The following is a 24,448-nucleotide window of genomic DNA, read 5'->3' as shown; positions in this document are numbered from 1 at the left end:
GCGCGCCGCGCGCCGCCCCCGCCCCTCCCTCCGCTCCCGCCCGTGTTGTCGCGGCGGCCCTGAGATGGCGGCGGTGGCGGCGGGCGCGTCGGGCTCGGCGGCCGGCGCGGCCCCTCAGCAGCAGCCGCCGCCTCAGCAGCAGCCGCAGCCGGCGGCGGGCGGCGCGGCGGGCTCCGGGGAGGCGGGCGGCGGCGGAGGCGGCGGCGCGGGGGCCGCCGGAGGAGGCGGCGGCGGCGGCGGTGGAGGTGGTGGTGGAGGAGGAGGAGGCGGCGGAGGCGGCGCTGGGCCCGCGCCGGGGTCGGGGTCGGGCGGCGGCGCGGCCGGGGGTGAGTCGTGGTACCTGGCGCTGCTGGGCCTGGCCGAGCACTTCCGCACGTCCAGCCCGCCCAAGGTGCGGCTGTGCGTGCACTGCCTGCAGGCCGTGCTGCCCCGCAAGCCCCCGGCGCGCATGGAGGCCCGAACGCACCTCCAGCTCGGCTCCGTCCTCTACCACCACACCCGCAACGGCGACCAGGCCCGCGGGCACCTGGAGAAGGCGGTGAGCCGCGGGGCGGAGGGGGGTGGCTGGGTTGGGCTGGGGGGCCCTAGCCGCAGGGCAGGCCTGTGGTGGTTGCCGACTAACCCGCTGTCTTCTCTTGCAGTGGTTGATATCCCAGCAAGTATCCTTTTCCTGCCGGGCCACCCCACCTCTGCAGGCAAACACCTCCACAGGCAGGGCCTGGCCCTGGGGATGGGGCTTTACCTGCTAGTTTTCATCATGCTCCGTGGTTGAGGGCTGCTTTCCTAATGCATATGTTCTGTTAAGGGGGTTGGAACGTCGGGATGTGGCTGTTTTCCAGATGGTGTTTGATATTTACTTGACTCTGATGCTGCTAGATCCCCCAGTTTGAGGATGTAAAGTTTGAGGCAGCCAGCCTTCTGTCCGAGCTGTATTGTCAGGAGGTGAGTGCACTGAGACTGCTTCAGAAGTTGTCAGTTGTCCTGGGGCTGCAGGGCTGCATTTAATTGGAGTGTCTTTGGTCTTGGGGTATTGCTCTTAGTAACAGGATTTATGAAGTGTTTAGAGGTCAGTTGCAGTGTAAACATGGAGCAGTAAAGTGTAGGACTGAAAGGCTTTCTGTCTTGTTGGGAGACCACATCTGGGATATTGTGTCCAGTTGTGTGCAGAAGGACAGGGAGCTGCTGGAGAGAGTTCAGTGCAGGGCCACAGAGATGATGGAGTGGAGCATCTCCCTTGTGAGGAAAGGCTGAGGGAGCTGGGGCTCTGCAGCTTGGGGAAGAGACTGAGGGGGTGACCTCATTGATGGTTACAAATGCATCAAGGGTGGATGTGAGGAGGCTGGAGCCAGGCTGTGCCCAGGGATGGCCAATGACAGGACAAGGGGCAACAGGGACAAGCTGGAACAGAAGAGGTTCCAGAGGAACACCAGGAGGAATTTGTTCCCTGTTGAGGTGAGGGAGCACTGGCAGGGGCTGCCCAGATGGGCTGTGGAGGCTCCTTCTCTGGGGACATCCCAACCCAGCTGGATGAGTCCCTGTGTGCCCTGCTCTAGGTGCTGCTGCTCTGGCAGGGGGGCTGCACTGGATGAGCTTTCCAGGTCCCTTCCAACCCTTAGCACTCTGTGATTGTGTGAACTGCAATGCAGGTCCCCAGGAAATGAAGTTTACTTGGCCAAACTATTTCTTAAGCTGTCACTTACTCAAAGACAGGCTCCTTTGGTGGGGGAGGAAGGGAAGCAGGTGTTTTTTCTCAGGCTTTTGTTGTGCTCATGGGCTACTTTTATTCTTTTCCTCCAGAAAAGCCTTAAGTTTCTCTAAAACAAATGCTTGCCTTTCTCTCACTTGCAGGGGAGAAGTGTGTGGTGGCCAAAGCAGCTCAGTTGTGTTAAAACACTTGTTGCTTTTCACGTTCCTGGCCTGTGAGACTTTAACTGGGGGACCAACACAGGACATAACTACTTGAAAAGTTGTTGCTGTCAGTGAGAGAAGCCCCAGGAGCCTGGGGGGGGGGTTTCTCCTGTTGGTGAGGGTGCCTGTTTGTGTTTCAGAACTCGGTGGATACAGCAAAGCCTCTGTTACGTAAAGCCATCCAGATCTCCCAGCAGACTCCCTACTGGCACTGTCGGTTGCTTTTTCAACTTGCAGTAAGTAATTTATCTGTTGATAACCATGTTACTGCACTGCCATGACTGGAAACAAATGGCTAGTTAATATCTGTGCTCTTCTTAGAGCCTGGCTGCTTTTCCCCTCCCTGCTACTAATGGAGAGACAAAGTTGTGGCTGTGGAGTATACAATGGTAGACTACATGTCAAGGCCCACTCCTTAGCTGCTGAAGGCAGCTGGGAAAGAAAACAGCAAGGATCATGGGCTCTAACAGCAAAATGAAATGAGCTTGTGGCTTGCAGGAGGGGCAGATGTTCTCTGAAAGTCTGCTGGAATTGGAGTTGACCACCCTTAAGCTAATTAACACAGAACTGGGGTGGGAAAAGCAGCTGGTGGAGAAGCCTCCAAGCAATGTTACTCTTGCTGTTCTTGATTGTGCTCTGTGTTTGGCTTCAGCTGCACAGAGCAGACTGTCTTTGCTTTTAGGAATGAACTGGCCCATGTTGGAGCTGGTGTTGTTTAATGTTTCTTACAGTCTTTACCTCAGTTACTCTAAAAGTGCTGGTTTTCCTCAGTGATTTGGTGTGTTGTGTGGGAGCTTGTCCAGGAAGTTAACTGAGCAGTGGGAAGAGCAGATTCTTGTGGAACAGCTCCCCTTGTCTTTCCAAGTGATGCCTTTTCTCTGCTCATGAAGAGCCTGAGGGGTGTGAGTTGAGGGAATGAATTGCCCTTTACAGGTACCTTGTGACAGAGGAAGGTTAGTTAGGAAGCAAATTGATCTTTGAAGACTGTCTTAATGGTCACCTGTACTTGTCTTTTTCCCCTTCCTGATGAGCTTAAACAAGCAGACCAGCTTCCTTTAGAAGGACTTGCTAAGCTCCTGTGTGCAGTTTGTGAGCAGGGAGCTGTGGGGAGCCTTTCCTTCCCAGTGATTAAAGGACAAATGTTTACTTTGCAATGAGTTAATGCCTGAGTACTCAGAAGAAGCTTAAACGTTTTTCTCAGTGCCTCCCTGTGAAAGGATCCTTCCTCAAAGCTTGACATTCTTTGCTGCTTTCTCTTCTGTGTGGCATTTCCATTCTGGCTTGAGCCTCTCATGTCCTTGGTGCTTTGCTCTTCTACAGCTGTGGCTTTCTACCTGAGTTTAGAGAAGGTACAAAAGTTGGTGTGTGCAGGAGGGAGTGAGAGGAGTTCTGGCAGGAGCATTGTCCTCCCCCTGTTACCTGAACCATAGCTTCCAGCCTTTCTCTGCTTCTCTTGCTGGAAAACACCCTCTGGTGTCCAGTTATTCCGATGTAACAGTCCACTGTTACCTTGGAGCTGTTGGGAGCTGGTCTGCATGTGATCTTTGTGAGTTACAAACAGCTTTGTGTGATGTCAAACTGTGCTGAGACACTTCCTTTGAAACATTACAAGCTTCAGTTTTTCTGGAGAATACCAGATGTTGCTGGAAAATGTGCCTAAAATCAGATGGTGTGTCCAGGGAGCTGCCAGGTCAGTGCTGCTCATGTGGAAAGCACAGGAGTCTTATTGAAAATCCCTGCTTAGGTTCCCAAGGCAAATGCCACTCTCTCAGGGCTCTTCTTTCATTTCAGCAACTACATACACTTGAAAAAGATTTGGTATCTGCATGTGACCTTCTGGGAGTTGGAGCAGAATACGCTCGGGTGGTGGGGTCAGAGTACACCAGGTGAGTTCTCTGCACTCTTTTTTTCCCCCTTTTCACTCAGAACATTATTTCCCTCTGCTTTTTGTTTAGAGCTGTTCTGGTTTATTGAGAGATTGCTGTGTGGGTTCTAAAAGCAAACCTGTGTTTCATAGAATCACACAATCACAGCATGGTGGGGGCTGGGAGGGATCTTTAGAGATCATCCAGTGCAACCCCCAGCTAAAGCAGCTTCCAGCTAGATCAGGTCACACAGGAACATGTCTAAATGGGTTTGGGAACCTCCTGAGAAGGAGCCTCCACACCCTCCCTGGGCAGCCTGGGCCAGGGCTCCCTCACCTCAGCAGTCAAATAGTTTCTCCTTATGCTTCAATGGAACTATTTGTGTTCCAGTTCCTTTCCATCACCCCTTGCCTTGTCACTGGGTACAACAGAAACAAGTGCTGCCCCAACCTCCTGACACCCACCAGTGAGATATTGGTCGATATTAATGAGCTCCCCCCTCAGTCTCCTCTTCTCCAGACTGAACAGCCCCAGGTCCCACAGCCTTTCCTCACAAGGAAGATGCTCCAGTGCCCTGATCAGAGTTTCTGAGTGTTCCAGAGTTGCTCCAGCTCTTTTCCTTTTCCTATTGAAGCCACTAATGCCATTAAGACTCTGGAGAGTTATTTTTCACAATGAGATAAGTTTATTGTCATGAGCAGCAGAAGTTTGTCCCAGTGACCTGGGGTTTGGCTTCAGAAACTGTCGCTGGAACTGACCAAAGCTTGGGTACAAACCTGGGAACTGACATTTCCATTCCTGAGGCTGTGATTGAACTGTTCCCTTTCTGTGCCAGGTTCCTTCATGCTCTTTTGTCTCTTCTCTTAGGGACTATACCAGACTTTGCTTTGTTCTTTGGGTTTGCTGTACAGGTGTGGTTGAGGAACTTCTGTGTTTGAGCATGATCTCTTTCTGTTTCCTTGCAGAGCGCTGTTCCTGCTAAGCAAGGGCATGGTAAGTTGGGTGATTGTTTTGAAATCAACTATTTCCCTGTTCAGTGCAAATTACAGAGCAGTCCAGTGTAACTTAAAATCACTGAATAAGCTGGCAGAGCCCTTTCAGCTCATGGGGTGCAGCCTCTGTCCCAGCCCCATCACCCACCAGCCCATTGCCCTCAGTGCAACACCCACCCAGCTCTGAAACCCCTCCAGGGACGGTGACTCCAGCAGCTCCCTTCCTGACCATAAGCTTTTTGGTTTGGGGTAGCTTGTGTGTTTATCTCTGCTTTATCTGTTCTGATTAGTTCATATGAGCAAGTACAGTACTAAAATATACCTGGGATCACAGGTGGGGGTTGGAAGGGACCTTTAGAGCTCATCCAGTCCCTGCAGAAGCCTTAAACCTTCAGCACTCTTGGGGAATCCTTGTGAAGAGGTTTGCCTTTTTTCTTCCCCCTCCATTCATGATGACAAAGCATTTTCTGGAAGGGAAAGGGATAACTGCAAATTGTCCCTGCAGCCCTTGTATGGAGGGGTGAAAGCTCTGGTCCTGTGAAAAGGCTGATGCTCTTGCACAAGGTGCCTGTGAGTCTGTTGTTGTTGCAAGTAGATCAGTGTAGCTGGGGCTCTGCTCTTGTGTTTAAAAGAAGAAATCTTGTTTCTTTTCACTTGTAGCTCCTTCTAATGGAACGAAAGCTGCAGGAGGTGCATCCCCTCCTCACCCTGTGTGGGCAGATAGTTGAAAACTGGCAAGGGAACCCCATCCAGAAGGAGTCTCTGCGCGTGTTCTTCCTCGTCCTGCAGGTCACGCACTACCTGGATGCCGGGCAGGTACGTGTGGCTTGTGCTGCTTTGCAGCTCCCACATGACAACTGAGGAGAAAGTGCTGCCTCAGAAGTGACACTGAGGTGATTTGTGAGGATTTGGTTTCTTCTGCACCTGTTTTTTTGTTAAACTTGACTTTGATGGGTTTGGTGACAGTGGAATGAGGAGTGAAGAAATGCCGTTTGTTCCTTCTTACCAGGGGAAAGGTTCACACTTACAGCCACTCCCATGTAGTGTTGGTGGAGGTGACAGGCTTTGTGTGTAATTTTAACCATCATTTTGAGTGTCTCTGTACACACAAACATGAAGGGCTGGTTGTTGTTAATCCTGGAACAGGCTTGAAGTACTCCTCATCATGTCGTGCTAGGGATGTGATTTAGCCACCAACTCATTTCCTGAACGTGGGGGTTATTTATTGCCTGGCAAGTTTCCCCACCTAAATACATGTACAAGCATCTGGGCTGTAGCAGAAGTGTCTGATGAGCATCTTCTTCCACAGGTGAAAAGTGTGAAGCCATGCCTGAAACAGCTTCAGCAGTGCATCCAGACCATATCCACACTGCACGACGACGAGATTCTGCCCAGCAACCCCGCTGATCTCTTTCACTGGCTGCCCAAGGAACACATGTGTGTGCTGGTCTACTTGGTGAGAAGCTCTTCTTTTTACTTCCTGTAGAATGCTAATTGATGAGGAACTGGTTAAAAATTGCAGCAGTGATCAGTTCTGCAGACCATATGCTGCTGATATGTTACACTGGCAGTTGAGTTCTGCCACAGCATCTGTGAGACTGTTGCTTTCAGTGATGTCAGTGTTTGAAGAGACTGTGCAAGAAACCTGGAAACAGAAGTGTAACTTTATTAATATCCAAGCCAAATAGAATCAAATTAACTTGTATGAAGCAGGCTTCATTATACCAACAGAGCAGCAATCTTGACTTCAGATTCCTGAGACTGGTTGCTCTGCTTCTTGACTGTGATTATGCTGCTGGGTGATGTCAAAACTGAGTGTGAAAAGCTGGTGGCTGAGGAGTTGTGTGAACTCCAAGACCTTTCCTCTTGGTAAAGATAAGTTGTTTTGCTAATCTTTCCTGTGTTTTCTGACAGGTGACAGTGATGCATTCCATGCAAGCAGGATACCTGGAGAAGGCTCAGAAGTACACAGACAAAGCACTCATGCAGCTAGAGAAGCTAAAAAGTAAGGGCAAGGATTATTATTTAGCTGATGCTGCAGGATTCCATTACTTGTTGGTAATTCACATGATAAAACCCCAAAACCACAGCAGCCTTACTTAGCTCACTGCTGTGGCCTGCCAGTCAGTCTGTGCTGCATCTAAGAACTTTGCTCTGTTTTAAAGCTGGATGGTTTGAATACAGAAATCCACTTTGGTGGGGTTTTGGTGTGACTCAGTGAACGGGTCTGGAAATAATTGCTGATGGTTTTCCAGGCTTCTGGTCCTCTAAAATGAGCAAGTGTTCCCCAGGAGCTGGTCCTTAACTTGTGTTCAGACTCCTCCTCCTGACAGTTCAGGCATTGTGGGTTTAGTGGGGATGTTTTGTTGGGTTTAAGGAAGAGGAGCTGGGCACTCTTGACTCCAGCTGGTCCCTCCAAAACCATTGCTCCAGATTTCCACAGAGCAATTGTTTTGTGTTGAATCCTTGCTGAACCAGCTGCAGTTGAGGAAGGTGGCTCAGTGCAGGGCAGGCTGAGTGGCCAGGGGGTTTAATAGTCTCTTAACTTGACTTACTGAATTGCTTTTCCCTCCTCAGTGTTGGATTGCAGCCCCATCTTGTCATCATTCCAAGTTATTTTGTTGGAACACATCATCATGTGCCGGCTTGTCACGGGACACAAAGCCACAGCGTTGCAGGAGGTAAAAATGGGCTTTCATCCTTTCTCTGGCTGTGGATTGGTGCAGGGAGTGCTTTTAAAACAGGAGAGTTTGAGTTTTGGGTGACATCAGCTGACAACCTCCTGATGGTGTGTTCCAGTCTGACTCTTCCCTTTCCCTCAGATTCAGGACAAAGGGGCTCTTGACTTTTCCTCTCAGAGTTCCTGACTTGTCCAAGTATTTCTCAGTTGTTAAGGTTTCCTGTCCTTTCCTCCTCTTCCATAGCTGAGGGGAAGGAAGAGAGGGGACAGTGTTATTTAATGCAGGAAAGAATCATCCTCCTAGTCACTTCTAAATGCTGTTCATCCATCCCTTCTTTATAGGACATGCTGCTGTATCATCTCAACCTCTGCTGTCATGAATGTACTTGGGGAGGTGGGGGGAAATTTAGCCTCCTAAAAGAGTAATCCTTGATTCTGACTCATAAAACTCATCACAAGCATGTTACCCTGTGGAAGATTTTGGTTCCAGTTCCCCTGGTGCTTGCCAACTCCTAGTTCTGAGTGTCTCAGAAAGAGATCTGTGACTGGATTTGCAGGTGGTGCCACCATATGGTGGAGCTGCTGCAAAACAAATCAATCCAAACCAGTTTGGGAGTGTGTCTGCGTGGGAGGTGGGTGTGTTGGAGCAGTGTGTGCCTTGGCTGGAGGCAAGCACAGCCTCTGCCTTTACCTGAGAGCATGACTCGGGCTTCTGGAACCAATCACTGAACTGTACTGAATGACATGCATGATGCAAGGAGATGGATTTAGAGCTTGGAATGGAACAGAGAGGAGAAGTACCTTAAAATATTCCCTTTTTTCTAACAGATTTCACAAGTCTGTCAGCTCTGCCAGCAGTCTCCCAGGCTGTTTTCTAATCATGCTGCCCAGCTGCACACTCTGTTAGTAAGTGTCTCTGATGAGCAGTTAAATGTCTGACCCTGTGGCACTCCCCAGTCCCTGCTGAGCACCTGGGGAGGCAGACAGCAAGATCTCCTGTTGGGAAATGAGGGTCTGCCTTACTTGTTGCCAGCCCTGCTGAGGGGATTTGCACCTTGTGCTACTGGAGCCTGTCAAAGGCTCAAATCCCTCACTAGAGTCAGTGGGGTGTGGTGGCTGGTGCCCAGGCGAACACGCAGGGTCGGTGCTGTGTGTGTCTGAAGTGGGATGTTGTGGGAGCTGGGTGAGGAGGGGAAGGGTTTTTTTACCATTGCTGTTTGAGTCTGATAAGAAATTAAGAGGCTTTTCTTAGATAAGGGGCTGTTTTTTACAGGCACACACTGTTTTGAAGGACTTTGTGTAGAAATTGCTTGTTATTTCCCAGAGCCATGAGAAACTCACCTCATTACAGTTTTTCCTGCTGATAGCCTGAGCTTTCTGTGGGTTTGTGGGTGTCTCTCTGTGTTCTCACCTTTTATTCCCTGAGAAATACTGTGTCTTCTCCAGGGGCTTTACTGCATTTCTGTGAACTGCATGGATAATGCAGAAGCACAATTCACCACAGCACTCAGGGTAAGATCTTCTTCCCAAACTTACTTCCTATGGATGTTCACTGTGGGGAATGGGCTTGTTGGAGTTGGTATGTGGGTCACTGAACAGCTGAGGCTGGAAAGGAGATCTGGAGATCATCTCTATTGCTTAAACTAGTTCATTTTTGTTTTCCTGCTGATCATAGTTCAGGTCAGGAGGATTTGCTCATAGCAAAAAAACAGACACCACATCTGTGGTTTACATGGGGTGAGCAAATGCTGGGTTAGATGCTGAAGTATTTGACTGTGCTGTTGGCATCTTGTGTGTTTTAGCTCACTACACATCAAGAACTGTGGGCATTTATTGTGACAAACTTAGCCAGTGTGTACATCAGGGAAGGCAACAGACATCAAGAGGTAAGCTGCTTTCTGTCTCTCAGCCTAAAAGCTGCAACTTTGTTGGAGAGAAAACAGTTACTGTGCTTGGACTATGCTTTTGTTGTGCATTTTTGCAAAGGGATGCATTGTCTTGCAGCCAGGCAGCTCCTTCAGCAGGGCAGAGTCCTTTAACCAGTGGCATCAGCTGGCCTGGCCACAAACCAGCAGAGCCAGAGTGTTCTGGATTGTTCTGTACAGCACTGAGGGCAGGCTGCCCAACATCAAGTGTGTGGTGAACTCTCATCTTGACTCGTTCACTGGCCAAGAAGCCAATGGCATTCTGGGATGCATTAAGAAGAGTGTGGGCAGCAGGTCAAGGGAGGTTCTGCTGCCCCTCTGCTCTGCCCTGGGGAGGCCTCACCTGGAGTCCTGTGTCCATTTCTGGGCTCCCCAGCTCCAGAGGGACAGGGAACTGCTGGAGAGAGACCAGTGCAGGGCCACCAAGATGCTGAGGGGACTGGAGCATCTTCCTTCTGAGGAAAGGCTGAGGCACCTGGGGCTGTTCAGTCTGGAGAAGAGGAGACTGAACAGCTGTGCTGTGACTTAACCAGTGCAAGTGACCTCCAGCATGTTGGTGGTGTTTAGGTTTGATGTGCATCCTCTCCAGCAACACTTGCTGTCAGTGCTCTGAGCCTCTCTTTGTGAGAAATGCTGATTGTGTTTCTTTTCCTCTCCCACTTTGTAGCTTTACAGCTTGTTGGAAAGGATAAACCCAGACCACAATTTTCCTGTGAGGTGAGTAACCAGGAAACTTCTCTCCATTGCTTTCAGTGGTGGTGACACTGGATCTGTAACAGGCTTCTTTCAAAGGGAACCAAAACAACTTCCTTTCAAGGCAAAAGTTATGACACTCAGTGTCTAATTCTTTGTTTGGCAGTGTGATTCTTAGGCAGATCCCCAGAAAGCTCTGTAACACATGGGGTCACTGTGCAGTGCCTGGATCTCAATGCTTTGCTTTCTCTGTAGCTCCCACTGTCTCCGAGCAGCAGCTTTCTACATCCGAGGTCTCTTTTCCTTCTTCCAAGGAAGATACAACGAGGCCAAGTGAGTATGAGGAGGATGGAGCCAGGCTCTTCTCAGTGATAGGACAAGGGGCAATGGGTGTAAGCTGGAACAGAAGAGGTTCCAAAGAAACACGAGGAGGGATTTCTTCCCTGCTGAGGTGAGGGAGCACTGGCAGGGGCTGCCCAGATGGGCTGTGGAGGCTCCTTCTCTGGGGACATCCCAAACCCAGCTGGATGAGTCCCTGTGTGCCCTGCTCTAGGTGGTGCTGCTCTGGCAGGGGGGTTGCACTGGATGAGCTTTCCAGGTCCCTTCCAGCCCTTCCACCCTCTGTGATCAGTGGGTGCACTTGGGAAGGGGTTGAAAAGCAACACTAAATCAAGCTTTTTAAGATGAAAATGAAAACCCTGAGGCTTTGCTTTCAAACCTGCTGTAGCACTTCTCCTTGGGGGTTTAGTCAACCACCTGTTTCACTTGAGGGGGGAAGGTATACCTGAAAGCTGTTTGGTTTAGATCTCTTCAATTCTGAGTGTTAACAACAGCACACCTGGAACAAAAGCTTCTCCAGGGAGGGTTTCTGGTGCAGTCACTAAAGGAAGGGCAGGTTTGGGAATTAAGGCCTTTGTTTAAGGTCACCTGCAGCACACAACTTATTCCCAAGTGCTAATATTTGCCAGTTGCATGAATTCAGTTCTTAATGATGTTTCTTACATACTGGAGGGGAAGCAGAGGCTTGGAAATGCTTTGGTTTAGCTCTGGGTTCTCTTTTGCCAGACGATTTTTGCGAGAGACACTGAAAATGTCCAACGCAGAAGATTTGAATCGATTAACAGCGTGTTCCCTCGTTCTCCTGGGTCACATATTCTACGTGTTAGGGAATCACAGGGTAAGCCCTCACTGCCTCTGGTGCTCCACTGTCAATTCTTGACTTGGGTTTGTGTAAAATTCACCTGAATTGTATGGTTTGTTTATTGGTGTCTCACTAAAAGTCAGCAGAGTGTTGACTTGGACAATTCTGCAGCTGTAGTTTGCATGTTTGGTAACACTTGAACAAAGTTGTGCTGTTTGAGGGCTCATCTAGAAGGGTGTGATGCTATAATGCCTGAAATCACTGGCAAAAAAAAAGGGGAGCTGAATAAAAAGGACAAATAACATCATTCCCCTCTTCTACTTCCACCCCTCTGCTCTGCCCTGCTGAGGCCTCATCTGGAGTCCTGTGGCCAGTTCTGGGCTCCCCAGCTCCAGAGGGACAGGGAACTGCTGGGGAGAGGCCAGTGCAGGGACACCAAGATGCTGAGGGGACTGGAGCATCTTCCTTCTGAGGAAAGGCTGTGGGACCTGGGGCTGTTCAGTCTGGAGAAGAGGAGACTGAGGGGAGAGCTCATTAATATTGACCAATATCTCACTGGTGGGTGCAGGAGGTTGGGGCAGCACTTGTTTCTGTTGTACCCAGTGCCAGGACAAGGGGTGATGGGATGGAGCTGGAGCACAAGAAGTTCCATTGAAGCATAAGGAAAAGCTATTTCAGTGTTTGAGTGAGGGAGCCCTGGCCCAGGCTGCCCAGAGAGGGTGTGGAGGCTCCTTCCTTGGAGGGCTTCAAGACCCAACCTGGACACGTTCCTGTGTGACCTGATCTAGGTGGGAGCTGCTTTGGCAGGGGGGTTGGGCTGGATGAGCTCTGAGGTCCCTTCCAACCCCCACCATGCTGTGATTCTATGAATTCTCCCCCTGTGCCTGGTTACATGGAATGTTTCTGTTACCTTGCCTAACACAGACCCACCAATTCCCATCCTAGAGCAAAACTCCTCAACTTTAGGATAGTGTCCCATGAAGCACTCCCACTTGTGAGCTACAACAATTGAAGCAGAGAAGTTTTTTCATCACAAAGTGAAGATATCTGTGTGTGTTTGCAAAGGAGGGGGTGGAAATAAGCAGCCATTTTATTTTGATATCTGCTTTTCACCAGGAAAGTAATAATATGGTAGTACCAGCCATGCAGCTTGCAAGCAAGATACCAGATATGTCTGTGCAGCTCTGGTCCTCGGCTCTGTTGAGAGGTAAGTCAGGAAAAGGCTTTGTACTTAAAGAAAGTGGCAAAGAGCCCATTGCAGCTCCCTGGGGATTGCATGTGGGGCTGGGTGCTGATGTCTGACTGCCTGGCTTTACAGAATAGCCCTGGAAAGGCAGGGTGCTTCCTCCAGGGGTTGATCTGCAGCTCTGGAGCTGGTGGGGGATATTCCAGCTGGGTGTTAGAGAGGGCTGTAAGATTCCTAAGGAGAGAAGAGGCTGTGGGGCTGCAGTGGGCTATGGGACTGAGTTTCTTCCTCCTTGGGGGGGAAAGGCTCTGCCTCATGCCCCTGTGGCATCTGCTTTGCTTTCACTGCAGTTGTAGGAAAGGTTTGATTAAGTTTCACTCAGGCTCTGCTGTGTATGGGCTTTAATAAATATGAGGCTATTATATCCCTTCATACATAAATATTGTTTAATCTGACTTACAGGGGCCCCAGGATGCTTTGTTCAAATATTGACTAGCTTCTTGGCAGGCCATCAACATTAATGCTGCCATTGATTTGCTCTCACTAGGAAATAAAGCAGCACCTCCACCTTCTTTTCCCAGAGCTCACCCTGCAGCTCCATTCTCTGCTGAACTGTCACGTTTGCTGTAACCATAGTGCTCTGCCCTGAGCTTATTTTCTGCTTTGCTCTTGCCTTTGCTACAAAAGCACTTCCAGGCAATTGAAATAACTTTCCTTATTAATTTCCAAGTGGTGGTTCATGTACAAAACATGCTGATAGCACCACAGGGAACCTGCAGCAGATGAAACGTCACCCCTGTGTTCAGCTGCAGCTGCCTCCGGTCGAATCCACGAACTGGGGAGCACCAAGAGGCAGTTTCCCTTCTGCTTTGGTGTTTTTCCTAACAGTTTCCTCTCTAGAACTAATTACTTGTTCTTGAGGGGAAGGTGCTTGATGAGGGATAACAAAACACAACCATGTGGCCATGGAGAGGAGGTTCCAGGCACTGCCAGACTGTGCTGCTTGTAATTTATAGCTCAAGTTGTGTGATGCTTGTGGCCAGTGTGAAACCTGTGGCCAGTTCTGGGCTCCCCAGCTCCAGAGGGACAGGGAGCTGCTGGGGAGAGGCCAGTGCAGGGCCACCAAGATGCTGAGGGGACTGGAGCATCTTCCTTGTGAGGAAAGGCTGTGGGACCTGGGGCTGTTCAGTCTGGAGAAGAGGAGACTGAGAGGGGAGCTCATCAATATTGACCCAGGAGAAACTATTTGACTGTTGATGTGAGGGAGCCCTGGCCCAGGCTGCCCAGGGAGGGTGTGGAGGCTCCTTCTCTGGAGCTCTTCAAGACCCAACCTGGACACGTTGCTGTGTGACCTGATCTAGGTGGGAGCTGCTTCTGCAGGGGCTTGGGCTGGATGAGCTCTAAAGGTCCCTTCCAACCCCCTCCATGCTGTGATTCTATGATACGAAGCTGTGAGTAACCCTCCCAGGAAACAAGACGCCTGCACCACCTTTCAGTGTATGCAAAGCAGCATCTGCACTCCCCTAAGAGCAAGGAGGCACACAAAGAAATACGTTGCTTGACCTCTGCGTGTGCTGCTGAACCGTGGAGCCGCAGCGAGAAAGCTGCGAGCCTCGCCTGCTCCCGCTAGAGGGGGCTGGAAACCCAAAATCGGAACTTGCTTCCTCCTTGTAGAGCTACCCTGATGTTATTTTAATCGTTGGAAACGGAAATAACAGCAGAGTTTGCAATGTTTGCTGCCAGTGCTCTTGGAAAAGGGGCTTCAGGTTCCTCACCTCGCTTCTCCTCAAGGAGTTTCCTTCAGCAGCGCTACGACTGCAACTTGAGTGCATTGCATTCATCAAATAGAGGGAAGATGCCTCTTAGCTGAGAGAGATGGTCAGTTAAAACAGGTCCAGACAGTGTTTCTTGGTGAGCACACGATGCTTTTTGCCTTTCAGACCTGAACAAAGCCTGTGGCAACGCCATGGACGCCCACGAGGCAGCGCAGATGCATCAGAACTTCTCCCAGCAGCTCCTCCAGGACCACATCGAAGCCTGCAGTCTTCCAGAACACAACCTGATCACGGTAAGGAAGCTTCCTCTGGCACTTTAGAAGCATTTTGGAGGCTACACATTTTTGAACTGGCATTTGGAGCAGGTAGCCACTTCATTTTGGTGACAATTGTTGCTGTAGAGAGAAACATCCCATGGTGTGAGGTGCAGTGGTTAATGATCCCACCTGCCTTGCTTTGCTTTGTGTGCTGATAAAGCTTTTACTGCTACTTTTAACCTTCCTCAGTTGTTTTTCCAACCTCCCTATAAACCAGAACCCCCAGTTGATGCACCAGTTGATGTCTGCACAGCCAATGCCTTAAGGTGCAACTTCCTTGGGCCTTCAGACAGGGATGATCTTTCCTATCAAACCATTTTCAACAGCTTTCAAACTATAGAAGGTTTTTCCTACACTGCAGCTTAGCAACAGCAAGAGTTAATTTACTGTTCCATAGTGATGTCCACATGGGAGATGTGAGGAGCTGGACATGCCTTTTTTTTTAACCCAACATTTCCTTTTGGGAAGAAAAAGGGCAAAATAGGAAGACACTTATTTGCTGGCTTTGCTTGAAAAGAGACCCTGAGACTTGTGCAAGGGAGATCCCCTAGGCAGGGGCTGGAGCTCCCCACTGCCCTGTTTGTCCTTGCCATTGCATGGATTAAATTGGGGGGGAAAGGCATTGAGAAACAAGAAATGTGCCCATTTGACAAGATTTTTGACTAACATGAGAGGAAAGATACTTGTCATGAGTGCCAGCCAGAGGCTTTGCTTGCTCTGGAAGGTCTTGCTGCAGTACACAACAGGCTCAGACACGTCTGAAGTTGGGTCCCTCGCTTGTGCAAGTCCTGGTTTCCCACGTTTGGATGGTCAGACTTTGGCCTGTAAGGGCAGGAAACATTTTTGCTTGCTTCCAGTGACCTTGGAGTCAGCACAGGAGTCAGTACAGGAGTCAGCTAGGTTTGGAATGATGGGCATGTGGAGTGGCTGCAAGAGAAGTACTGTTGAAGGGATCAAGGGACTGGAGCTCCAGGCATGTAAAAGTCAAACCTGATACACAACTTCTGATGATGCAATCTTTAATTATCTGGAGGTAGTGAATGTCTGGATGAGTTCCTTTGCTACTCTTCCTCCCCTCCCCAGGCAGCAGCTGTAGGGTTTTGATGCTGTTTGTTATCTTTCAGTGGACAGATGGACCACCTCCTGTACAGTTCCAGGCACAGAATGGACCCACCACCAGCCTGGCCAGCCTCCTGTGAAAACAAACCCATAACTATCAGGACAATGTGTTTGAAAAAGAAAGAGGGGAGGGGGAGGGGGAAAAAAAGCCAAAAAAAGGAGAAAGATTCATGCAAAAATCTTTTCTTTGAAGAAAAGGCAGCAAATTCCTCTTCTAGTGAGGGCCTTGTAGGAAACAGATTGCATAAAGACAACGTACATTTCATAGACTTGTGAAGTGAGAAGGGCATTTTAAGCTGCTTTTACATGATGTGTGTGAATATACAGCTAGTGTGTATATAGCTGCTGGTTTTAATCTGCTTTCCTCTCACTGAGAAATTAAGGTTTATTAGTCCAAAGGACATTTGTTCCTTACATTGTTAGCTACCTGCTTTTATAAAGAAACCCTGAAGCCAGGGAATGGAGAGGAATCAGGAGTCTGGAATACTGGTTGTATTCTAAATGCTTCCCCTTCCCTGGGGTGTGATGCCTGCCAGTTGTTCCCTGCTCCCTTCCACTCCTGGGATGAATGGGATTCAATCACAATTGATTGTAGGCTGCCCTAAAAGCTGTAGATGGGAGTTCCTGAGGGCAATATTCTTCCCTTCTCGTTGTCTGTGAGTCGTTGGCAGTGCTGTTTGTAGGCTGAGATGGGGGAGTTCTGAGTGGTCACATCCTCAGGGTGGCTGCTGGGTGAGCAGAGCAGGTTCCACCTCTCATGTTCGTGGCTGTGTGACAATGTGCCACCACTCTGTCCCTGGGAGAGTCCTTCCTTCTGTCTCCCTGCATTGATGTCTGGCCCCACACAGGGTAAGGCAGAACCACAGCTCTCTCCATCTCTTGTTACTTTGTTGTGTACAGAAGAGGGAAAGTTCTTGTCCTTGTGTTGGCCAAGCAACTGGGAAAGAGCATTTTGCATCTTGACTGCAGCCTCACTGAGGAAGGCAGCATCTGTGCCTTAATGATTTTTACAAGTCAGAGTTAAACCAGGTGGTTAAAACCCAAAGCCAAGATAAGCCAGAGGCTTGTGTTACTAAGTTCTAGCCTTGCCCTTGGCAAAACCTTTGCTTTCCAAACTTTTCTACATTAACTTCCCTGTTCTGAGGGGCTTTTGAGTTCTTCAGCTATCAGTTCTGCCTGCATTTGCCTCTGTGGCTGTCTCAACTCAGGAGAGATGAGGCCCAAGTTTGTTGTGCAGAAAACGGTGTGAGAGTTGTTAATTCCATGAAGCATCAGCAGCTTTATAGGGATGATCTGTGCCAGTCTGCCCTAGCACCCTGTAAAAGCCTGTGAGGTCCATGGGGTTGAATAAAAGTGTTGTTTTTTCTCTCTTGTTAGCTCTGCATATTTATCTCCCAACTTAAAAGGGGGAGGGAAAGGAATCTGTCAGAAAAATTACTTGTGTAGGTCTTCCTGAGACTGTTTCCTGAGGGAAGAGGAGAGAATTTTAGAGGAAATACTTGATCCTCTCACAGCTTCAGAACTTTTACTGTGGCAGGAATGCTGTGAAATCTGGCTTGAATCATGGAACGGTTTGGGTTGGAAGATCACCTCATCCAACCCCCAGTGATGATGCTTTTTCAACAGCAGCTCAAAGACATTGGCTTTGAGTAGTTCAAACTCCTCAGATTCTACCCTTAAATGATATCAAGGGGAGACATGCTTGTCCAACAACCAGAACAGGATTTTATCTTGCCTGTCCTGGATGTGCAATGCCAACTTAGCTCCTGTTCTCAGACATTCCCTCTTGCAGAAGCCATGTGTATTTTAGGCCTTGTTAAATCTCCCACCAGGGAAAACATGGCCTCAAAATTGGTATAGGGAGAGAGTCTTATTGCTGGGTTTACAAGGAAAAGAGTCTGAGCTGTTAAAAGTGTCCCTTAGAACTCATCAAATATGAAAGAGGTTTGTGAGTTAGGGTACAGGGTATCTGGAGGTAGCAAATACAGGGAGAACCCACAGGGATGGTGCCTGTTCTGCACCTGCTCACTCAGTGAGATCCTGTTCTGTGCCACCCATCCCTCGTGGTCTCCTGTCACCTCCAAGGCTTTGAGCTGTGGAACTGACAGCCCTCCCTCCATGGCATTCCCATGGAAGCTGCCTGCCCCATGCCAGCCCCTCCCTGGCAGCCCTGGTCTGTGGCCACAGGAGGTGGGAGGTCTGAGACAGCACAGCTCCGTCAGCTCAGCAGCCATCGTGGGTTTTGATCAGGAATGGTCAGGTCAGTCTTACCTTGGGAATATGGACACCCCATGGGCTGGGTTAAGCCTCTCCCCTTTTTTTTTGGGTGTGCATGAGCAGCAGTGTCTCTCTTTGGCTCTTCCCTCCATAAGTCACTCAGTTGCAAGAACTTAGTCCCTGGTTTTGAGCCCCTGAATGCAATGGCCATCTCCTTGACACTGTTCTTGGCAGCTGAGGAATGAGCAGTAACTGTAGAAGATGCACTTCAAAGTCTGCTAGAGACCCATTCTCGTGATCCAGGTATTCTCTTTGTTGTCATCCAATCTGAGGCTGTTCTTTAACTGCTGACATCCCCCAGTCACAACTGTCATAAACTGCTTTAAATGGTGGCCAAACAAGTGCTGCTTCTATAAGGCAAGAGTAAAAAAATCCCAACTCTAGAGAGCTGTGGTTTGGGCTGAGTTGAAGAAAAAGCATTCTGGCAGGAAGTGAGGTGTCCAGCAGTGCCTGCTGGGGCAGCTGCATCTCCTGGCCTTGTCTTGGGAGCCCTGCAGAGCTGAAGGTCATGTTGCAGGACAGCAGTCAGCAGTGGCAGTTCTCTGGCTTCTCTTGGTACTTGTGTGCAAGCCAGGCAGCTTTGTAGTGAGAATCTCCTCTTGTCTGTCGAGGAGGGAAGGAAGCACTTGAGGGAAAGGCATTCTGCTCACTCCTGAACCACGTGCTAAACGTGGGAGCTGAACTCAGGAGGAGCAACGTGGGATTTCCCTGGCTGGGACAGGCCACTTTGGCCCGTGCTCTGCTCTCATCCTGCAGCCTGCTGGAGCCCAGTGCTCCACTCCCTTCCCAGAGTCCCTCTTCCCAGCACAGAGTTTAAAAAAACAAAACAAAATCATGTAAATTTGCAAATAACTGGGTGATTTTCTATCTCTAAAAATCCAATGTACATTTGTTACAATGTACAGTGCTTTTTAACTACACTTGTATATTAAATTATTTAATAGTTTTTGCTTTTCAGTATCTTTTGTATGTAGCAGAGATTAAAACAAGGACCTCAACCTTGAAGTTCTTCCTCATTTTCCAATGCTCATGTAAAGTTGAACAGAAAACTAGAAGTTTACAGTTTACAAACAATGTTCTGTTAAGTGCTTGGTCTGTTTAACTTCATTTGAACAACAGATTTCTAAGTCTTTCTTGTCCAACCCTTTAATTGTCCACAGAAACCACCACGAAGTCTTTTATGAACTTCTAAAAAAAAGAGAAAACTTATTCTTCTAAAGATGTAATTTAGAGAACTGTACAGTTTTTTTTTTCCTCTAGTATTTTTAAATGAGTAGCCAGAACTTACACAGAAGCATCTAATCACTGTTTTGTAGATAGTGTACAAACTTATATGTGTATAGAGAATGCAGCCTGGAAGCGTTTACCTGTGGTGTTGTTTCATTTCCTACAGTAAGAACAGCAGAAAAGGCCCATGCACACAGGAAATCTCCATCAAATCTGGTGGCTGGGGGATTAAAAACATTCATTTTCTTAAATCCTAAACTTTATCCTCTTGTCACCCCCCATCCCTGTCCCACCAAAAGCCAAACCAGCCATTGCTAAAGCATCAGGGCCTCGAGGTGCTGTGCTGCCTGGGACACCCAGAGTCCAGCACCATGTACCCCCCCACTGTTATGTCACTGCTTTAATTTTACTCAGTTGGGGTTTTTTTCCCCCTCAAATTCTTCAGAAAGGAAGAATGAATGTCCCATTTGCCTTCAGACATTGCCCCCTTTCCCCAGCACGTTTCCAGCAGCTCTCACCCCGATGCTGAGGGGTGAGTGGAAATCGTGTCGCTAATTCAGGCTGTACTTGGAGAAATCAGGATGAAATAAACCCCCTCTGTGCTCTTCTACTGTCTGTCTTTAGCAAAGTGTATTTAATTGTTTCCCTGCAGTGAACCTTTCAATGTTCTGTCAGGTTTGTAGGATGTATGGTTCTGTGTCTGTAGTGCTTCCCTCCCTCCCCAGCAGGACGTGTTACCTTCTGCAGTGCTCCTCAAGCTGTAAATACAGTAACTCATGCAATGAGATGGAACTGGGGGGCATTTCACTTTGCCTTTTGTTTCCTCTCGTTTTCTATATTAGAAGAATTTTTAAATAAAGTTTAATTTTACTTCTTCTAGCAGTTTTGTAGAATACTAATTGCTTCAGTTGGATCTGCAGGCACTCCTGCCTCCAAAGGACACGGTGTGATGGGGAAGATGACTTACCCCGGTGTCGGGTCTTGTTTCTGGCTGTGGGGCAGAGATTCGTGGCTTGTGCACCAAAGGAGCACTGCAGAGGGGGGCTGGGGCCCCGTGGGGATGACTGCACTGGGCCTGAGGGCTCCTGCCTGGAATGAGAACCAGAATTTCCTGCTTGAAAATGTCCACCTGACTGCTCACCTGAGCCTGGAGGGTGGCTGTGACCCTGCCCTGCAGAGGCTCCAACCCTGGTTGGGCTCTGGGACAAGACAAGATGCTTGTGGCTTGATCCAACACCTGGAATTGTTCTGGTTTGGTCTAAGGCAGAAGTGTTTTTCACTGCAGTCATGCAAAAGGATGCTGAGTACACTGGATCTGCACAAGTAGCATCTGGTTCAATGGGGATTGGGTTTGGGCTTTTTTTCCTCTTTTATCCCCTAATTTTCTGTCAAGTATCTTTGACATTTTGAGCTTCAGTCAAACAGGAAGAAAACTGAAGAATCAACTTCTCTGCAAGTAAAACTCTGAAGAAACTAAAAAAACTGTACAACTTCCTGCAGAGTCTTCCCAAAATATCATGGGGCCTGCTCAGCTCAGCCCTGGAGTTTCATCCCAGAGGCCAAGTAAAGCAGGCTCAGTTCCAACCAGTTACTCCCAGTGTGGACATTTCAACCCATAATGGCAGTTTCCTTTCTGTGGATTAGAAGAGGCAGCTCTGCTGCCACCCAGCCTCCTTACCCTGGTTATGTGCAAGTCCTTCCTTCAGGAAAAAAAGCTGCCTCTGACATAAAGGGAGCTGTCATCACCTTCCCTCCATCCTGCCTCATCCAGCCAGTGTCTGGGCCGGCTCTGGCCTCTCCTCCAAAGCAGCTCCTTGTGGATGATGCACCTCGTGGCAAAGCTCCACGTGAAACACATCTAAAATACATCAGCAAGAGGTACAAAAGTTTAGTACTTACCTAATAGATCCTGAGACACATCCAGGGTAGATCCTCTCTGTATTTTACTGTGCAGAGGCTTGTTGTCAGCCAACAAAGCAACATGAAGGTTCCAGCTTGCTGCACAGTGACTGGCTGGAAGTTTTCTTCTGTTAAGAGCTTACTCCATGTAAATGCTTAGTTTGAAAGATAAGAAAGCTTGAGCTGTTTGCTGAGGCTACTGGGTGCTGCTTTAGTAGATGACAAAGATCACCTTGGTAAAACTCTGACCAACCAGGACAAGATCAAGAAGTGACTGAAGAGGTTTCTGAACATCACTTTACCTAGCTTGTGGGTAAGAAAATGCATCTAAACCTGTTTTAAAACACTGATGGGGGGCTGCACCCATCCTGTGTGGATTAAAGTCACTTAACCAGTGAGTTGTGAAGGGCCAGAGTTTGTTAACCAGAGCAAGGACTGGTTGTGAGCTGTGCTGTTAACCCTGAGTTACTCCTGCACAAAGGGTGGAAGGCACCTTACAAGAAAACATGCATTCAGCCTTAAAAAGGATATTGAGCACAAAGTTGTTAACACAAAGGGTGAATCTGTAATCTAGAGTGGAAAACAGCCCCAAGCAGCTGAGTGTGTTGGAAGTGTCCTGACCAAAGGCTGAATCCACTGCAGGAGCAGGCAGGATGGAGAGGCTGGGATGAGACCCAGCTTCTGGCTGTAGTTTTGCTGCTCTTGTGCTTCCACTTTTGCTTCCCTACCCTGGTTCAACAGGACTGCTGCTTAGGAATGAAAAGAGTAAGCATTAACACCCTTTTACTCTCAAAACAAGTAACATCCAGTCCTGCAATCAGCTGTCTGGGGAAAAGAATTGCTGGAAGATTGGTGCTGGTGTGTTAAGGAACATGCAGCTCCTGTCACTTTACCTACCCTTGCTTACAAACTTGCTTCACCCCAAGGTATTTTTCTAACAGGCAGCTCACTTGCAGGTGTCTAAAAACGCTGAATAAGAAGTCCTGAAGCTTATGTGAAGGTAGGTTGCAAGCTGGCAGTTCAGAAGCTGTATTTTTGTCGTTGGGGGAGTCTCGTGGGGAAAAGTTAACACGTGAATGTCTTTGTTCCCGTTCCCAAGCATCGGCTTGGCCAGGTGGGTGCCGGTATTCCCGCACCGCCTAGAGCCCGAGCAGCCGGCAGCACAAGGGTTAACGTCCCTTCGCCACCTCCGCCGGGAAGGATCCTATCGGGGCCCCCTCGGAGGTGCGGTCGGTGGCATGAAACCGGCCGCGCACCCCTGACCCAGATCGGCGGAGGAAGCCGGGGATGAGTCACGGCCGCCGCGGGCCCTGCCCCCCCCTCCGCGCCCGCCCCACCGGCACCGCTCCGCGACGCCGCGGCCCTGCTCCCGGCGGAGGCCCCGGCCCTGCTCCCGGCGGAGGCCGCGGCCCGCCTCGCTTCGCCTTCCCTTCCCCGCCGCCCGCCTCACGGAGCGAGCGACCCCGCCGCCGGCCCCTATCTGCGGCCCCAGGCCGGCCTGCGCGGGCGGATAAGGGCCCGGCGGCGGGGCCTCTCTGAGCGCGGCCGGCGGCCCCGGCCCCTCCCCGCGGGCAGCGCATCACCTCAGCCGGCCTCAGCGCGGAGCCGGCCGCGGGGTGCGCGGAGCCCGGGTGCGGGGTGCGCGGTGCCGGCCGCGGGGCGCGGTGAGGCGCTGAGGGGATGGGGGGGGCAGCCCAGCCCCGCGCCTCACAGCCCGGCCCGCCGCTGGACACGCCTCCTCATTGGCCACCGTGCCCCCGCCCACGCGGCGCTCATTGGCCGAGCGCCCCGTCAATCATCGTTCCGCTCCGCCTCTTTTCCTCACCGCTTAGTACGGGGGGCGGGCCGAAGGCGGGCTCCGGCGGCGATTGGCTGGCGGGCTGGGCAATCCCGGCTTCTCATTGGTGGGCGCAGCCGTCCGTCTTTGGTTTCGAAAAGGGGAAAAAAAACCCAACCCCAAAACCCACCCCGAAAGCACCCCCCTAAAACCCCACGAAACACCCCAAAAAAGAGCCCCGGATCCCACCCAGAGCGCCCCGCGCAGGCGGGCGGGAGGCGCGGCGGAGCGAGCGGGGCCGCACGTTAGCGTAAATCTGCCTGGCAACCGTGTGCGGGCGGGAAGCGGCGCCCCGAGGCCGCGGCGGTTGGTGGCGCGCGCGCCGCCCCGGGAGTCCCGCGCCGGCGGCAGCGCGAGGGGCGGGGGGGGGGAGCCCGGCGTGAGGCGGGTCTCCCTGCGCGCGCAGCCCCCTCCTCCTCCCTCCCTCCCTCCCTCCCTCCTCCTGTCAGTGGCCACCTGAGGGAGCCGCCTCCCCTCCCCCCACGGCCCCAGTCCGGCCCGGGCCCCGCTGAGGAGGAGGAGGCGGCTCCGAGGGGGCTGAGGAGAGTGAGTGACATCCCCACCCCCCCCCCCCCCCGCAGCTCCTGGGGACCGGGGGGAGGGAGAGGGGACACACACACCCCCCCCCACACACGCACACCCTGAGGGGGCGAGGGTGAGGGGGCAGCGGGGCTGGAGGGGAAGGGGCGAGGAAGGAGGTCGGGGTGGGGGGGAGCCGAGGAGGGCGAGCGGGGGGTCGGTGCGCGGTTGAGGGGTGGGAGGGAGGGGGGAGCGAAGGTGTGAGGGACGGCAGCCCCCACGGGGGTACGGCGGTGGGAACCCCGCGGGCGGCGGGGCCGGGGCGGCTGGGCCCGGGCACGGCGGGGGAGGGGAAGGCCCGGAGGGACGCTGGGGAATTGGCCTGAGGAAGAGCGGCCCTGGGAGGGGCGCTGACAAAACGGGGGGGGTGGGGGTGTGAGGGAGGGGGGGAGTGGGGAAGGGGGAGGGAAAGGGGAGAAAAAGAGAGGAAAAAAAGGCTGGGGAAGTAACAGCGGAGGGTGGGCAAAGCTGAGGGGGTGCCAGGGAGGAGCGAAGAGTGCATCCTGGGAGTTGCCCGATAGGCACAGCTACCAGAGCATGTCAGCAAAGCCAGATTATTAGTCCCAGAGACTTGGGAAGGCGGGGGAGGGGAAGTGGGGGAGGGGAGGGAACTACCGATGCTAAAGATGGGGCATCCGGGAAAGAACTTGGGGCCAGCGGGCCCGGGCTGGGTGTAGCCAGCTCCGGGGCCGGCGGGGGAAAGGGGGCACGGAGGGGGGAGAGCCCGGCGGTTGCGGAGGGGAAAGGTGCTGGCACAAGGAAGAGGGAGGGCTTTTTGGTAGTGAAGGTACCAGGAGTCCTGAGAGAAGCCTCAGTGGTGAGTGCCTCAGGGGGAACAAGACGTCCACTGCGAGAGAAAGTGGCACTACGTCAATGGACAAAGTTCTGTCACGGGGCAGCAAAAAGCGAGGGTCTGCCGAGGAGGAGGTGTCCCTGGGAAGAAAAGGGTGAATGCAGGCAGGGTGAGGCCACTAAACCGAGGGGACCTGCTAAGCAGGAACAAAAAGAAACCAAACCCAAAGCTGGTT

General features: G+C 51.0%; 2 protein-coding genes and 1 long non-coding RNA gene across 6 annotated transcripts in view; 2 read left to right on the top strand and 1 right to left on the bottom strand.

Annotated features, from left to right (window-relative positions):
* Positions 1-278: 278 nt before the first annotated feature.
* MAU2 (MAU2 sister chromatid cohesion factor) lies at positions 279-19,987 on the top strand. The gene is made up of 19 exons (XM_062015177.1): positions 279-538; positions 642-659; positions 877-942; positions 2,049-2,144; positions 3,700-3,794; positions 4,739-4,766; positions 5,426-5,581; positions 6,075-6,221; positions 6,680-6,770; positions 7,343-7,446; positions 8,274-8,351; positions 8,892-8,957; positions 9,248-9,331; positions 10,038-10,087; positions 10,319-10,396; positions 11,129-11,240; positions 12,321-12,411; positions 14,331-14,458; positions 15,607-19,987. Exons 1-19 carry the CDS (start codon positions 449-451, stop codon positions 15,679-15,681), a joined length of 1,653 nt encoding a protein of 550 aa, XP_061871161.1. The 5' UTR covers positions 279-448; the 3' UTR covers positions 15,682-19,987.
* LOC133627846 (uncharacterized) lies at positions 19,618-22,926 on the bottom strand. 2 transcript variants are annotated; one of them, XR_009820420.1, is made up of 4 exons: positions 22,830-22,926; positions 20,784-20,963; positions 20,073-20,194; positions 19,618-19,938 (listed from the first exon to the last, which is right to left on the bottom strand). It is a non-coding gene; the product is annotated as an uncharacterized LOC133627846 (long non-coding RNA). The 2 variants fall into 2 exon arrangements; XR_009820419.1 differs by lacking the exon at positions 22,830-22,926 and adding an exon at positions 21,902-22,355.
* A 375-nt stretch (positions 22,927-23,301) lies between these two features.
* GATAD2A (GATA zinc finger domain containing 2A) overlaps positions 23,302-24,448 on the top strand; it is a 71,082-nt gene continuing 69,935 nt past the window's right edge. Inside the window, exon 1 of one of the 3 annotated variants that reach the window (XM_062015285.1) lies at positions 23,302-23,387. The gene's annotated coding sequence lies outside the window, so the exon portion shown is untranslated. Of the gene's footprint in view, positions 23,388-23,477; positions 23,497-24,448 lie in introns of those variants that run through there. The other 2 variants (XM_062015284.1, XM_062015288.1) reach the window with 2 other exon arrangements.

This window comes from Colius striatus, chromosome 25, assembly GCF_028858725.1.
Source record: "Colius striatus isolate bColStr4 chromosome 25, bColStr4.1.hap1, whole genome shotgun sequence".
In the NCBI taxonomy this organism is placed as follows: Eukaryota; Metazoa; Chordata; class Aves; order Coliiformes; family Coliidae; genus Colius; species Colius striatus.
The sequence above is the reverse complement of the archived record's forward strand: the minus strand, read 5'-3'. Positions and strand labels throughout refer to the sequence as shown.

What these genes read in the sequence shown, in the direction of transcription:
- MAU2 (XM_062015177.1), top strand. Translation starts at nt 449, where the DNA reads ATGGAGGCCCGAACGCACCTCCAGCTCGGCTCCGTCCTCTACCACCAC. An exon ending in GTGGGGTCAGAGTACACCAG is followed by an intron (nt 3,795 to 4,738) that starts GTGAGTTCTCTG and finishes GTTTCCTTGCAG; the next exon opens with AGCGCTGTTCCTGCTAAGCA. An exon ending in AAGCCACAGCGTTGCAGGAG is followed by an intron (nt 7,447 to 8,273) that starts GTAAAAATGGGC and finishes TTTTTCTAACAG; the next exon opens with ATTTCACAAGTCTGTCAGCT.